Source organism: Megalobrama amblycephala, linkage group LG3 (genome assembly GCF_018812025.1).
Source record: "Megalobrama amblycephala isolate DHTTF-2021 linkage group LG3, ASM1881202v1, whole genome shotgun sequence".
Classification (NCBI taxonomy): Eukaryota; Metazoa; Chordata; class Actinopteri; order Cypriniformes; family Xenocyprididae; genus Megalobrama; species Megalobrama amblycephala.
The window spans coordinates 54804480-54821273 of record NC_063046.1 but is presented as its reverse complement, the minus strand read 5'-3'; the positions used below and the strand labels follow the sequence as shown (position 1 = coordinate 54821273).

Genomic DNA, 16794 nt, shown 5'->3' with positions numbered 1-16794 from the left:
TATGCTCAATTAAAGCAGGAATCAGAAAGTACTAATTATTACTTAAAGGGTTAGTTCACACAAAAATGAAAACAATGTAATGTATTACTCACTCTCATGTCGTTCCACACCCGTAAGACCTTTCATTCATCTTTTGTTTTGGCGCACAAAAAGTATTCTCGTCGCTTTATAATATTAAGGTAGAACCACCGAACTCACATGAAATATTTTAAATATGTTTTTAGTAGCTTTAGTGATCTTGAGATTTACAATGGTATTGTTGTCTATAGAGGCCTCACTGAGCCATCAGATTTAATAAAAAATATCTTAGTGTTCCGAAGATGAACGAAGGTCTTATGGGTGTAGAACGACATGAGGGTGAGCAATAATTTACATTATTTTCATTTTTGGGTGAACTAACTAAAACAGATCAGCAACTAAGATGAATACTGTGTCACTTTCATCCTCAGATTTCCAGGCTCTACGTTCATGGACCATGTGCTCAGATATCAGGACACTCCAGGTGTCAAGATGATTGTCGTTCTGGGAGAGGTGAAATCATAAGAAAGATTTGAGCACCTTTAACCATGATTATGTCATATACTCTTATGGAATAAAAAGGCATTTTTACATAAAAGTGATATTTACATGGATTTGTATCTATTAAATTCTTAAACTACTCAGTTGTCTTGGATGGACAGATGAGTGTGCAACAATGTAGAATGTTCATATTTTGAACTGAAAATGTGTTTCATGGCCCCTTTAAAAAAAATGACCAAAAAATCATCAATAAATGATTACCATAGACATATACCAAGAAAATCCAACAAGGTGTTCTGACTTTTGCATATTTTCAGTATATTTTCAGTATCCACCCCCAATCCTTTATTTCTCATTGAGATGTATGTCTGTAAAAATGGACAGATTTGTTAACATGTTCATGTAAAATCCACTGGTGCTCTGTTCTTTTTCTAAATATTTTTCGTAAATATTCTGTATACAGAGTTATAACTTATGTAAGTTACAACTTATGACAGTAATATAGGAGTTGAGTAATAATGCACTGTAATTTTAATGATATTGTGTGTGCTGTCTTTTAGATCGGAGGCACAGAGGAGTATAACATCTGCCAGGGCATTGTAGACAGCAGAATCACAAAGCCAGTCGTGTGCTGGTGCATTGGAACGTGTGCCACCATGTTCTCATCTGAGGTACATCTTTTACATGGCTTTAGAGACACTTTTTTCATACTGGCCCTGGCCCAATTGGCACCCTCAGCCCATGTGATTTTCCTCTGAGTCCACACTTGTAATGCAAAGGAGGCATTTGAGAGCACTCTTTTGTCTCATAAATGACATGAAATACCCTTTGGTCTTGTTGGCTTCATGGACTTGCCCCAAAGAAGGCAACATGAAGTGCTGCATTTTGGACAGGGCCATTGAATGTTATGAGACTTTTAGTGTTGTGATTACCTAACCAAGTTAGCGTATTACCGTATTACATGTTAACATAGTATTGTGTTAAATGAAATGTTTTAGGTGCAGTTTGGCCATGCGGGAGCATGTGCAAATCAAGCGTCAGAGACCGCTGTGGCCAAAAATCAAGCACTGCAGGAAGCAGGTGCATTTGTGCCCAACGGCTTTGATGAATTGGGTGATGTTATCAAGTGAGTAACAGATGGAAGTATTCAGACCACTTAATTTGAGAAATAAGTTACAGTTATGAGTTGAAATTGTTTTGCCATCAAAAAACATTTACAATAACGACAAAGAATTGTTTTTCAGTAATTTATAATTGACCTAAACACTACAATTTCAAGGCATTGTAGGTGCATGTGATGATTTGCTTAGTATTCAATAGAGGTCGATAATATACCATTTAAAATTATAAACGGGTACAAATTTTTTGTTTCTATCACCGTTATGACGACCAGTGCCACAGCATAAGAACACCTAAATAGATGTTTTGGTAATTCAAGTTTGCAGTCTAAATTGAATTGAGTTGTTCCTTCACTCGCTTTAAAACAAAAACAGTGCAAAAAGGTACATGAACAAATGACTCATTTGAGCTGGTTCTTTTAATGAATAATTTTTACTCATGTTACTGGTTTGGATCAGTCTGATGAATCCTTCACTAAATGAATTCACTGAATCTCAGAATTAAAATAGTATTTTTTTAATAAATATTTATGTTTCCTTGAAATGTTCATGATTGTTTAAATAAAAAAAAAAAAAATGATTTACCAAATTTGCAAAAGGTCTGCTGCTATGTTTGAAGTTTTCAAGAGGACAGTTTTTTCATTAGTTTTTTTATATATCGTAATCAAACAAAATATTATGAAATTATCATAGGTAAACATTTTTTTTTGTTTAAATTTCCCACCCCTAGTAAAAAAAATGTGATTTATTGTCAGATAAATGTTAAATTGTGTAAATTTATTCCTGCAATATTAATTAATAACCCTCATTTACCTTTTAATGCTTCAACTATTTTGTTAATTTTCTCTATGTTTTTGGGAAGGTTTGTGTATGATGACCTTGTCGCAAAAGGAATCATTGTTCCAGCACAGGAAGTTCCTCCTCCTACCGTCCCGAATGGATTACTCCTGGGCAAGAGTAAGGCCTGCATTATTGCCTTATTTCTGTACGTTAAGATTTTCTTGCTTGTAGTATTATGTACAGTCCCTGTCAAAAGTTTGAAAACATTACATTAGGGCTGGACGATTAATCGAAAAGTAATCGAAACCGAAATTCAGAACCTCTAACCGACGTAATTTTCCCATGTCGGTTATTTCGGTTATTTAATCCTTTTAACACTTTCCCCTTAAAACATGCCGCGTGTGAATCCACATGACTCTGCCCCGTCCAGTCAGTGGCATAAAGGCAAAACACGGAGGTGAACGGCGGTTCAACACATAGTGATGGCGCGCGAGCGGTGAGCCTTGGGTCTTCACTAAACCGTGACAGTTGTATTTGTTTTATGGTTTGGACATTCAAGCGATTAGACGGTCGGATGTGTATTATTATATCGAGCTACCGCGCTCGCGCAGCTGCATTGTGGCACAAACACTCATACAAACAGTAGCTGCGCAAAATATGAAGATCGCGCGCACAGAGAGGAACACAGAAACTAGTTGTCAGCGCTGTCCAGTTAAGTAGCTTAGAAACTCAAAACTTATTATAGCATATATTTTTCTACTTTTTAAGGAACTGTTTACAACCCACAGATTCACAATCAATAGAGAGACGGTATGACTAACTCACACACGCAATCACTCTGGTAATGCGCTAATTTATCTTCTTATGATTTATAACGAGCAGAAATCTGTAAGAAATGTTACGAACATAAATAAAATAGCTGCTGATAGTGAACTATGATGTCAAATCGCTCTTCCAATAGGAAAAAAATATCCCATCTTTAATAGTCGATCATATTTACAGTACAAACCTTGTCAGTGAACAAAAAAAATAATAATAATAATAAAAAAAAATCGTTCATTAATCGTAATCGAGGTAAAATGTTCAATTAATCGAGGTTTTGATTTTAGGCCATAATCGTCCAGCCCTACATTACATGTTTTTTATTTATTTATTTATTTACTTATTCTCGCCAAGGCTGCATCTATATAAATATTATAATAAATAATCTAATAATAAAAATTCATAATCATAATAATAAAATATTTACAATATAATAAATATTACAATAAATATTCTGAATATTATTACAAATGAAAAGAACTGTATTCTAAATGAATATTTTTAAAATGTAATTTTTTCCTGTGATGGTAAAGATGAATTTTCAGCATCAATACTCCAATCTTTTGTGTCACATGACCCTTCAAAATCAATCTGATATACTGATTTGTTGCTCAGGTAACATTTTTTATTATTATTATCAATGTTGAAATATTGCTTAATATTGTTGGAAATGGTGATACTTTTCCCAGTATTCTTTGATGAATAGAAAGTTCAGTGAACATCATTTATTTGTAGGGCTGGGTATCGAATTCGATACTTTTTAGGTACTGACCGAATTGCCTCGATACTATCGAGTATCGAAAATTGTCTTGTCATTTGGTACCAAATTTCGATACCTCTGAACGGAGCTGGGGAGAGGGGGCAGAGAAATGCCGTCGCTGTCTCGTTGAGCAATGTAATAACGTTGCACTACATTGTTATTTATATCTAAACATATAAAAATATGCACGCGAGAGAGACCCTATGTGCGAGAGAGTGAGTGAATCAACAGTTTCACTTTCAGTTTGTCTCTGAAAAGAACGGGCGAGAGTACTGGCTGTTTATGCGAGCAGCCGGTTCACTACAGTCACTCCAGATATTGTGAACAGCAAAACAGCAGTGCCACACTGCCTGCATAAACAGCGGGATGCACAGTTTTTTAGACTTAATTATGGGCAGGTACAACACACAGAAACGTTACATCAGCGTTCGTTCCTCAAGTCTATGGTTCGTGACGGGCTCTAGTTCGCCTGTATAATCACAGGCTCTGGCTCCAGAACGCGAACAGTTCTGATGGAAAAGGGGTATCGGTGTCCTCCTGATACTGCCACTGTGTGCAAGCATCATCCACACCCTCAGAGTGTACATTTTCAACTGATGTCTCCTGAAAAAGCAGACATGCTATATATATATATATATATATATATATATATATATATAAAGATCTGCATTTTGCCTCACATAGCCTACTGACTTGAAACTGTTCATTTTGCATTGAAAACTATTTGAACTTTATTAAAACTCTTTGCACTGATTTATTGTGTTGGTTACATTTTGTTCATTTGTGTGTTTTTTTTTTTTTTTTTTTTTTTTTTCCTTTGTGCAGTGGCACAGGAGATCAACAAATTTAAAAATATAAAACCAAAGATTTTTTGAGGAAATGTAATCTTGTTAAAACAGATTTCATAAAATTAGTATTGAAAAAGGTGTCGTTCAGGAATCGGTATAGAATTCAAGGTATCGGTATCGATATCGAAAATTTTTGAACGATACCCAGCCCTATTTATTTGCATTTATTAAATGGAAATCTTTTGTAACATTATAAATGTTTTCATTGTCACTTTTGATCAATAGAATGCATCCTTAAGGTATTAATTTCTCTTTTTAATCTTACTAAAAATGTTTGAATGGTATAATTGTTTCCACAAAAAATGTTAATCAGCAAAAACTGTTTTCAACATTGATAATCATAATAACAAATATTTCTTGAGCAGCAAATCAGCATATTAAAATGATTTCTGAAGGATCATGTAAAAGAAGATTGGAGTAATGATGCTGAAAACTCAGCTTTGCCATCACAGGAATAAATTACATTTTTAAACTAAAATAGACAACAATTATTTTTAATAGCAATAATATTTCACCATATTACAGTTTGTACTATATTTTTGATTAAATAATTGTAGTCTTGGTGTGTATAAGAAACTTCTTTCAAAAGCATTAAAACATTTCAATGTTTCCAAACTTTTGACAGGTACTGTATGATGTGCAGTGTCCTGTAGTGTTGCTGTTGGTGTGATGGGAATCAAGAACTCACTCGTTCAGAATACCCCCAAAAATTTATTTTTACTAATTATCGGAAACCACCTTAAAATGCTGAGACGTTTTCTTCATCCACCTGGATAAAGAAAAGTGCTTTAGTTTCACTATCTGTCCAAATTGAATACTATTTTTTTTTTTTTTTTTTTCTTTCTTTTACTTATACTTCTGAGTGACTGGCCAAAGGAGATGATCACACAGAATGTGGTTTTGCTCTTAAAAACACGAGATGCATAATAGTTACTATAGAATTGCAGTTACTAGTATGCAATCACTGCAGAGCCTCAGCACTGATGAATGGAAAAGAAGGCAGGGTCTCAAGCACAGGATGTGCAACGGTCAGATGTTCGTCTATCATGTTTACATAGAAAAATTATTGTGTGAGCTATTTTGTTCATTCATTATTTAAAAACACTGTAATTGTTTCAGAACAGCAAATACAGAACAGCAACTCTCCTCTAAACAAGGAGGTCATAAAGTTGCTCTGTGACACAATAAGGGTGGATTTCCTCTAGATAATGTGTGCATAATGTAGTTTCACATTCATGTGGAGAAATTGGATGGAAACCGTGCATGTCTCGAATCGTTATAAAATTGAGGACACTGAAAATTGCTGGCTGCTAAAATGCAAAGTAAATAGGAGGATATTTAAATGTTAGTAGATATTTAGCCAATTTTTCAAGTTGTATCTGAGCTGTGTGTGTGTGTAGGAGCTGGGGTTGATTCGAAAACCTGCATCATTCATGACTAGTATCTGTGATGAAAGGGGCCAGGAGCTCATATATGCTGGTATGCCTATCACAGAGGTGTTTAAAGAGGAAATGGGCCTAGGAGGAGTGCTAGGCCTGCTGTGGTTCCAGAGGAGGTTTGTTAAGTAAAATTCCTTCATTATGTAGATATTTATATTTATATTGAAATGCATTGACCAAGTATTTGTCTACTTGCATAAAGTTCTGGCTTAGAAACATGAGTGCATGTGTGTTTTTAACAGATTACCACGTTATGCATGTCAGTTCATTGAGATGTGTTTGATGGTGACTGCGGATCACGGGCCGGCTGTATCTGGTGCTCATAACACCATTGTGTGTGCTCGTGCTGGTAAAGACCTGGTGTCCAGTCTGACCTCTGGACTTCTGACGATAGTAAGATCAGTCACTGTACACATGACTACAGCTTTACTAACTAAACGGGTTCTGCTACTGTCTGGCAAGAACAAGAATTCAGTAACCTCATATCAAATATGAAATATGAGCAAACAGAACCTGGCCATATTTGATTTTGCTCATATTTATTAATATCTGTTGTTGATTTAAAAGTAATATTACAACCATTAAATATTAAGAGAACATTTAATTATATATTTCATAATTATTTTATATATGATATTTAACATTGGTATGATGAGAAACAGTTGAGAAATATAATAATTTTTAAAAAAGAATGTTATATTTAAGCTGGGACTGAACTGTTTTTTCCTTTTCTGCAGGGAGATAGATTCGGTGGTGCTCTGGACGCAGCTGCTAAACAGTTCAGTAAAGCATTTGACAGTGGCCTGCTGCCCATGGAGTTTGTCAACAAGATGAAGAAAGATGGCATGCTTATTATGGGCATTGGGCACCGAGTTAAATCAGTAAATACTCACAAATACAAATAAACACACTGCATGAGACCAGATTACATATATCAAGGGATATCAGGATAAAAATCTTACACCGAAACACTTAAAGTCTTAATTTATTATTGCATGTAACATAATTTTCAGTTCCCTTTCGAAGTGGAACTCAACACTGGATTGACGTTATGGGGAATGCCATCAGCGTGACCAGTTTCTGAAGCATGTGTAAACACCAATAAACCATTGGCAGACCGCAGTCCATTACGTAACACATGGAGCGCTCTCTCTCTCAAGGGAGTTGAAGGCACTCATAGCGATGCATTCATGGTAGCAGACTGTTACAGCTTGATTCTCAATAGTTATAAGAATCTACCTTTGAAACAGAGTGCGTTTGTCTCTCAGAGGAGTTGAATACATGATGTTATGTCGTTGCGGTGAGAAGCTCCACTTATGCTTGACTCTCTCTTGAGGGATGAGAGTTGAGCACCTACACCCCGCGGTTTGGGTCCCACAGCCACCATAGCGGCAAGGTTGGATCAGTCGCGGAGCATCGGAGGAGTCTAATGGGAAGTCCTTTCCCTTTCAGGATTCCTCCTGCTAGCTCTAATGCTTTCATGTTGGTTTCTAATCTTAAAAAATAAAAAGGATGAAAAGAAACTGATTAATGTGGAATGTACTGTATAATTCTGAGTAATTAATTGCAGAGAGAGTTAACCCTCTGGAGTCTGAGGATTTTTGGGGCCCTGAAGAAGTTTTGACATGCCCTGACGTGTGCTTTTTTTCAGTTGTTCATAAACATATTGATGGCAAAAGTGTCATTACACTGTATTCAGCACAAACTAGGCTACCATAATATGTGAGCAACATGTATGTACATGTTTGCATTTTTGAGAGTAACGTTTATGCATGGTTATTGAAAAAACTAAAAACTTAAGTCGCTGAAATACGGCCACAAACAAATATTAAATATGTGTTTACGAGACTCCTGGGTATTGGAGGTTGTAGACTACAGTTTTTGCTTCAAAATGATGTAAAAATTATCCTGCCTACTCGTTCATATAAAACAATATATTGATTTAAATTTTGTAAGACACTTCTTGTCAAGAAAGACAGTATGTGGGAGGCGTGAGTCTTCATGAATAATGCTGTGATTCACACCTAAGAAGAAAAGACCCGCATAATGAGCCCTTTCAGTCAGTATAGGCTATGTGAGAAAAAACTAAAGAATCAAAGTACAAAGTAGTTTTTTGTAGTTTATTCAGAATACAGTTCGTATAAATGAGACACATTTTGAATAAATGAGGGCACATTTTGATATAGAGTTTTACCTGAAATAAATCCTGTTCAAAGATACAAGTGAACATCACTTAACTGGCATTCCAAGGTGTCTGGTGTTTCTTATATGTAATGTCCACTCTTAACAGAATTTTTTTTTTTTTTTTTGAAAATTTGTTAAAAACCACAGTGGAGCTATATACTAGTTTTGGCAGCTGTTACAGAAACATTTTTACAAAAAAATTTCTGATTTAACCTTGAGATTTTAAGTATTAGATAGCTTAGATATTTGCACTACTATCTACAATGACACTAATAATTCAAAATTTCTGATAGAAATGCACATTTGTAGAAATGCACGTTTACCTCAGATTTCATTAGATAGAATATAACCTGGGCTGTCTGCAGGGTTTCATAGTTACTGAGGTCAGAAAATGTTGTTTGCTAGGGGGGTACGGGGCATGCTCCCCAGAGAAAATGTAGATTTCCCTGGTGTACAGTTGTGCATTTTTAAGACATTTTAAGGCCACCAAATTGGATGACAATAGCTTTAAAACCATGCCAACAAATACATGCCTGCACAGTTTTGAGGCAGCTTTAATTGCATTGTGTGGTAATTTCATGACTTAACTTACAACAGAACAACGACGGTCATTGCTTGTAGTTTCTTTTGCACTTTATTTAAGCTATAATAAAGTAATTATGCAGCGCTCGCCGGCGCATTTGCGCATGCAATTCTTGACTGCGCGCCACAAGCACAGTATAACGGCTGATTGGACAGTCATGTTAATTTTTCTGACAATGCCTGACAACATGTCATCTGACCGCAGTTCACTGTTGTTCAACTGAAGCTCCCTCGTAGTCACCTGTAGCATACCTTTTCCGCGCTCGTTTGACTTGCACCTGGCGCTGAGGTGAAGTTGGAATGTGCGTCTGAAAAGTGTCCAGATTGTTGTGGTCGTAAAAAGACAGTTCTATATAAATGCAGCGTTTTACTTGCCAATGTTTTAAAAAAAGATTTTTAATTTTGGTATTTTATATGCTCTGTTGGTGGTTTGTGGAGTAGCATTAGGGGGGATTTTTTTTTTTATCCCCACCGGGGATATATTTTAAATTACAGTACCAGTCAAAAGATTGGACACATTACTATTTATAATGTTTTTGAAAGAAGTCTCATGCTCATCAAGACTGCATTTATTTGATCAAAAATACAGAAAGAAAACTGTGAAATATTATTACAATTTAAAATAATGGTTTTCTATTTTAATATACTTTAAAATATAGTTTGTGGTATTATTTCGGGTATTACTCCCACCCTGACTATCTTGGGTATTAAAGTAGGTTCCCTTGCTCCCCTTTTTAAATGCCACTTGTATACAATCCTAACAAGCAGAGGCACCTTGCTTAAGTGGTCCTCCTTGTTATTCTGCACTTTTCTTAATATAGTGATTGGAATCGACCTGGATTCTGGAAAGAATGCAAGTAGGGTGTAAGCACTCTTCCCTAATTGTCTTGGGGTAAATACGTAGAGCTCCCATTTTCCAAGGGGTAGAGTTTATTGCAAGAATCTTTTGCATCTAAGAATATATGCCATTCTTGTACTGCAGGCTTTTGTATGAGAATTGAGGTTGCATCTCCCCCCTGAGGTAGTGGTAATGGCCAGGGTTGCAGTTAAAAATTTTCTCCCTGTGGCATCTCCACCCTGAGGTAGTGGTAATGGCCAAGGTCGCAGTTAAAAAATTTCTCCCTGTGGCAATCATTCATTAAGCGCTGTGTCAAGTGAAAAGAGGCTGTCATAGCTGAGCCATTTTATTCTTTGGAGCTCTGCCTTTAGGGCTAGAATAGCCCGCAAGAGAGGGAGGATGATTGTATAGGCCGGGACTTCCCTTGTTATATAGGCATAGAAGATTGGATATCTTGGACATATATTTATATATGTACAACTTTTTATGGATGCGCCCTTGGTTGACGTTCCAGCTAAAGTAAATGTTGAGTCATTGTATGCTATGCCCACTATGCTTGTGCATATTCTCACCTAGTGAGGTAGGCAATTCTGCTGCATGGCGCAGTGGGTATTTGTTTTCCATAGTGTCAATCCAAGAAGCAGTGTTGAGTTCCACTTCGAAAGGGAACGCATCAGGTTATGACCATAATCATGATTCCCTGAGAAGGGGAACAAGGTAATGCATCTCGTTGCCATGCTTTTGGGTCTGTCTCCTTCAGACAAAAAAAGTTAATGAATATTCAGGTATATTCCTGTTATACTCAAGGGCACTCCGCGTGTGACTTCATGGACTGCCGTTTGCCAATGATTTATTGCTGTGTGTTTACATGTGCTTCAGACACTGGTCACACTGATTGTGTTCCCCATAGTGTCAATCCAAGATGAAGTGTCTTGTTCTCCTTCTCAGGTAACCATGTTTACAGTTGTAACCTTAGACATTTTCTAGGGATGCACTGGAACACTTGATTTTTAGGCCCAGATTTACTAAACAGGACAAATTAATGTGAGACCGCAATCTCTGTTTTCTGCAACGCCTCCTCCTACGGCAACTTTCGAAGCCTTGTAAAGGACAAAATGGTTTAAGACACACTTTTGGGGGCATTAAATGATTGTGAAATACCAGTAGATTTGAATCAGTCTGATATGCAATAATGCAATAACGTCAGCCACAAATGCAAAAACATCAGCCACAAAAAATAACTGACAGCAGTTTTTTAATGCCAAAAGAGGGTTTGTGCTGGTGCAAGCTGTTTATAAATCCACAGCCTAGTGTTTCAAGGAAAAATTCCATAAACCAAAAAAGGCATCAATAAAAGTAGTTTCAACAGCCCAAGTCAAACAATAGCTTTGTGTGAGCAACAGACCAAAATTTAAGTCAGAAGACAGTTGGTCAACTCGAAAAGGCATCACCAGGTATTAAGAATGCCCCGTGTGAGTGAGGAAGACTGTCTTCCATTCCATTTATGGAGGTGCTTTGTGAAGATGGTGACTTCCTTCAAAAAATCAAAACAGACTATTACCATAATGTCCACTGAAGGCTAAGAAAAGGGTCAAATGAGGCCAGCTTGATTTAAAAAAAAAACAAAAAAAACAAATTCAGGTCAATACAGCGGTCCTTTATATAATAATAAAGGGAAAAATGTCAATAAATGAATGTTGTTGAAAAAAATCTATGAATTTGCCATAATATTTTATTAGAATTTCTTAGAAAACAAAAACTGCTTCGATTTGAAAACCCCCAAATCTGTTCACCCAAAATACCCAAAATAAAATCCTGTCATCATTTACTCACCCTTATGTCGTTCTGTTCCAAACCAATAAGACTTCCATTCATCTTTTGAACACAAAGAGATATTTGTAATATTCTCTCATAATTTTTGTCCATCCATTGAAAGTCTATGCAATCAACATTTAAAAGTAGATAAAGTTGTAAAAGTTTTGTTTTTTTGGGGGGGTGACAGATCAATAACCCTGATATGAGGGTGCAGATCCTGAAGGACTTTGTGAAGCAGCATTTCCCATCAACACAGTTACTGGACTATGCTCTCGATGTAGAGAAGATCACAACCTCAAAGGTGACATTATTACTGATGCCATTTAATACATGTATATGTAGTTGCGTGATCATTTCTCATGATGCTGATATTAAAATCTCTTTCGCTCTCTGCAGAAACCCAACCTTATTCTAAACGTTGATGGTTTTATTGGTGTGGCTTTTGTCGACCTACTAAGAACATGTGGTGGATTCACACGGTAAGTCAAAAAGAGTATTGTATTTAAATGTATTATGAATTGAGCTCCATTCCCTAAATCTTTCCAGTGCCAGGATTCCTACAGTCATGGAAAACACAGAAATATCAGGGAGTTTTAAAATTGTGATTTTCATTGGGCAGTCGCTTGGATTCAAGAAATGCAACTTGAATCTCTGTTGCGCAAGGAGATAACTATACATCAATTCTGTGCAGAGATGCCACTGATTTCTCTGGGCCAAAGCTCATCTCATATAGTCCAAAAGACAGTGGAAAAGTGTTCTGTGGTCAGATGAGTCCACATTTCAGCTTGATTTTGGGAAAAAGGACATTGAGTTCTCAGTCCTGAAGACCAAAGGGACCATCCAGACTTTCAAACTGTCATGGTATGGAGGTACATCAGTGTAAATGGCATTTGTGACTTGTATATGTGTGAAGGTACCATTGACATGAAGGTGTATACTGGGATTGTACAGAGACATACTGTAATCAAAATGACATCTTTCCTGGGAATCAAGACAATGCCAGGCCTCATTCTGCATGTGCTACAACAGAGTGGTTTCTTAGACACTGTACATTAGGGTTATTCAATTGAAGTTCCAAGAGGTCTGGTTTCTGTATTACCTTCCCTGCCAAGGTCCGGACAATAATTTTTGTAACAGTTATACTTTACCATCAGGGCAGCTGTAGTAGTTTGTAAAAGAAAAAATCCCCAAAACTCAAAATAGTAATCAAAGTCCCCAAGAGCCAAAGCCGTGATGTCTAAGAATTTTTAGCAATATTTACCAAAAAAAAGTAACGATTTCTCCCAGTTGGATATTAATATAAAAAGGTTAGATCAGATGTTTTAGAAGGCTTTTTTGTTTTGTTTTTTTAGACCTACGTGTATGGCACATAGAAGGCCTTGGGACTGAGAAAACATACTGGGGGGCAGGGTTTACCTCTTAAGCAAAGTATGGACCATTTTTATATTTTGCTCAAAGTAATAAACTAAAACATGCAACATACATAATCTAATAATCTAAATTCTCATCATGAGGACAAAGTTAACTAGTAATTTCAAAGTTTTTTTGTCTTCCCTTGCCATCTCTAAATAATTTTCCAAATTATAACATTGCTTATTATGAAATGCTCTTAATATGCTGATTAATAATGCTAAATGTATGTCTGAAGGCACCACGTGTTAACTTGTCATAAACCTGGTTTAGCTAAACGGTCGGAGTCATCTGTATGACAGATAAAAATAATTGTTTTTGCTGCATTTTATGCTGCATTTTTTGCTGCGTATCATCAGCAGCTCTTAATGTGGCGCTTTACGTCTTTAGCGGGAGAGAGAAGCAATGCACACAGAGCGGAAAGGGCTTGAATGAAGAACGGTTGACTCTAGATCAAAAATATTAGAGGATGTAGTGCTGAATGATCATTACCGTAAATGACCCTGAGCATTGTTTTTATGCGCTGCTCACTTTAAACTGTAGAAACGCAATTATGTCCCACGGTCCAGATGGAACCAAGTGGAGACTGTGGTTCGCCATTTGAATACCACTGCTCTACACTGTAGAGTGGATGTGTTTGACTGGCCTGCCTGCAGTCCAGATCTGTAAAATCTGTAAAAATTGAGAATGTATGGCCTTAAAGGATTAGTCCACTTTTAAATACACTTTTCCTGATAAATTTACTCACCCCCATGTCATCCAAGATGTTCATGTCTTTCTTTCGTCAGTCGAAAATAAATGAAGGTTTTTGAGGAAAACATTCCAGGATTTTTCTCCTTGCAGTGGATTTCAATGGCTACCAATAGATTGAAGGTCAAAATTACAGTTTCAGTGCAGCTTCAAGGGCTTTAAACGATACCAGATGAGTAATAAAGGTCTTATCTAGCGAATCGATCAGTCATTTTCGAAAAAAATACAACCGTTTATGCTTTATAAACAAAATATCGCCTTGAACGTACTTTCCGCTTCCGCATACTTCATAACGCTTACGCTGAATGTTCTACGCCTTCCCTATTCTACTTATGGAACGAACGCGGCGGCAGTTTCGTTTTTTTCCGTAACTTGAACAGGAAAGGTGTAGGACATTCAGCGTAAGCATTATGAAGAATGCGGAAGCGGAAAGTACGTTCAAGGCGATATTTTGTTTATAAAGCATAAACGGTTGTATTTTTTTCGAAAATGACCGATCGATTCACTAGATACGACCCTTATTCTTCATCTGGTATCGTTTAAAGCCCTTGAAGCTGCACTGAAACTGTAATTTTGACCTTCAACCTGTTGGTAGCCATTAAAATCCACTATAAGGAGAATAATCCTGGAATGTTTTCCTCAAAAACCTTCATTTCTTTTCGACTGACGAAAGAAAGACATGAACATCTTGGATGACATGGGGGTGAGTAAATTTATGAGGAAAAGTGTATTTAAAAGTGGACTAATCCTTTAACATAACTCTACCCCTAAACCTAACCCTACCTGTAAGTTATTCCTAAAATCAGAGGGAAAAGATAGCTGAATAACACTGATATAGAAGCACCTAACCCTGGTTGTAAGCCTAAACTTGACATAAACTGTTAACTTGTCCCTTAAATCTGATTGGTTTATTGGAATGTTGTTCCAGGATCAACAATGATGTTGATCCTGGAACATGTTGCACTTAGTAAAATCAGATTCTGCTATACCTCTGTCCCAAGTTTTTTGGAGTGTGTTGCAGCCATCAAAATCAAAATGTGTTTATATTTAAGTTGGTCTGAAAATATTTTCTTTGTACTTTTATCAGTTAAATATAGGTTAAAGAGAATTGCCAAATCACAAATTCTTAATTTTATTGCATTTTAAAAATTGTTCCAACTCTTCTGAAAATGGGGTTGTAGTTATGTGACATTTATTGAATTTCATTGTATGGATGCATCTAAACTGAATATGTTTATGAGAGCTGATTATGTGTTGCAGGGATGAGGCAGATGAGTTCATTGAGATTGGTACTCTCAATGGAATCTTCGTTCTAGGACGCAGCATTGGTTTCATCGGTAAACCACTAAATCACACTTCACTGTTCAGACACTTACATTCGCATCCATTCTAAAACTTAAGATCTGCTGGGAAAAAAAGGTGCTTTCACGCCATGTTGGAATTACTGTAATTATGAGATTCCAACTTGTAAAAAGCATTCACGTCCAATTCAAGTAATTACCTTGTAAACTGTGAATTTTCTGAGAGATCTGACTTGTACTACTTGACAACTGTGACATCATGCACAAACACTCGAAACGACTGTGGCTTCAGCTTTAAAATGTATTTAAGTAGTTATCTCATAATATTTCTATTCATTAATTTCTATAATTAGCTATTGCTAATGTCTTAAGAATGCAAGAATCATTTAAAAAATAAACGAAAGACATACAATACAGTTGAATATAGCTAGCACAGTTGATTACATCTAATATCCTGCTAAATACTATAGGTTTACTGAACTATAAGTTTGCAAATGGTACTTGATGTATTGTGGGTTTTTTTGATTACTCAAAATAGATCAATTGCTGTAGTGTTTACCGTAGAAATGTGTAATTCTGAGTCTTAGGACTTGAAAAGCTGCGAGTAGAACATCACAAGTTGTCATTTAGTAATTACGGCAATTACGACATGGCATGAATGCGACAATATCCTCTATTACCCCAAATCTCTGCTATTAATTTTGTTTTTTTTTTTTTTTACTTTAATTGATTTCTGTTTTGGACACCAAAAGACAAATATATTTTTGTGAAAAATACAGCCTGGGGGGAGTGTATATAATTTGTGTGGGTCAGGGTATGTAAAAAAAAAGTTACATTTTTGTTTTTTTGTTTTCACTGTCAATCCAACAGGTCACTATCTGGACCAGAAACGTCTGAAGCAGGGTCTCTACCGCCACCCGTGGGATGATATCTCCTACGTACTTCCTGAGCACATGTCTATGTAAACCTGGAACCAAGATGTGGAAACATGTCTATTTTAGTACTTTACCATAGTGGAAAAGGGAGGGGTAAATTATTCAGTCATAACCAAAGAGATACACTAGCAAAATACTGAGAGGATTAGGTAACTTTCGCAAAGCATGACAATTCTCAATTTAATTTTAAAACAGCTGCTTATAAAGCAAACTTAATTTTTACTGTACAATGCTACTGGCCATAACATTACTAACACTACCACGAACCTTCCTTTGCTTTGGTTAAAATTAACAAATGTTGTGTCATTAATGGGTCTTCAGGCTGTGAGTTTTAATAGTCTGAAACTGAATGAAGACACCACAGCCTGTAGATCCAAAGCACCAAATTCTACTGCATACTCTCAAGTATTAACTGTTATGTTAGCGTATATATTTAAGTTTTATAGTCTCAACAGAGTTTGTAATAAGATCTATAAGCACTTTGAAATGTGATTAGAGAAAGGGCGAAGCGTGGTTATGCATGACTTCCCACTGTTCTAAAACAAAAATCCTTTCGCACTGAACCTTGAGAAAGCAAACTGCTAAGTGCACATTTATCACTATTTGGGAAAAGTGAAACTAAATCAGCTTCTGTTGTGTTGTTTTTATGTGCAAAATTATGGTATTTTTGAGAATAAATTTCTTTATTGGTTA

The 16794-nt window shown here is 36.2% G+C and overlaps 1 protein-coding gene across 1 annotated transcript in view; it reads left to right on the top strand.

Annotated features, from left to right (window-relative positions):
• aclyb (ATP citrate lyase b) overlaps positions 1-16794 on the top strand; it is a 57711-nt gene extending 40917 nt beyond the window's left edge. Inside the window, 12 exon segments of the mRNA XM_048186099.1 lie at positions 450-531; positions 1080-1190; positions 1518-1645; positions 2500-2572; positions 2574-2594; positions 6248-6402; positions 6529-6679; positions 7024-7167; positions 11893-12006; positions 12102-12184; positions 15126-15202; positions 16037-16794. Of these exon segments, the coding sequence (XP_048042056.1) occupies positions 450-531; positions 1080-1190; positions 1518-1645; positions 2500-2572; positions 2574-2594; positions 6248-6402; positions 6529-6679; positions 7024-7167; positions 11893-12006; positions 12102-12184; positions 15126-15202; positions 16037-16131 (1234 nt within the window). The 3' untranslated portion in view covers positions 16132-16794.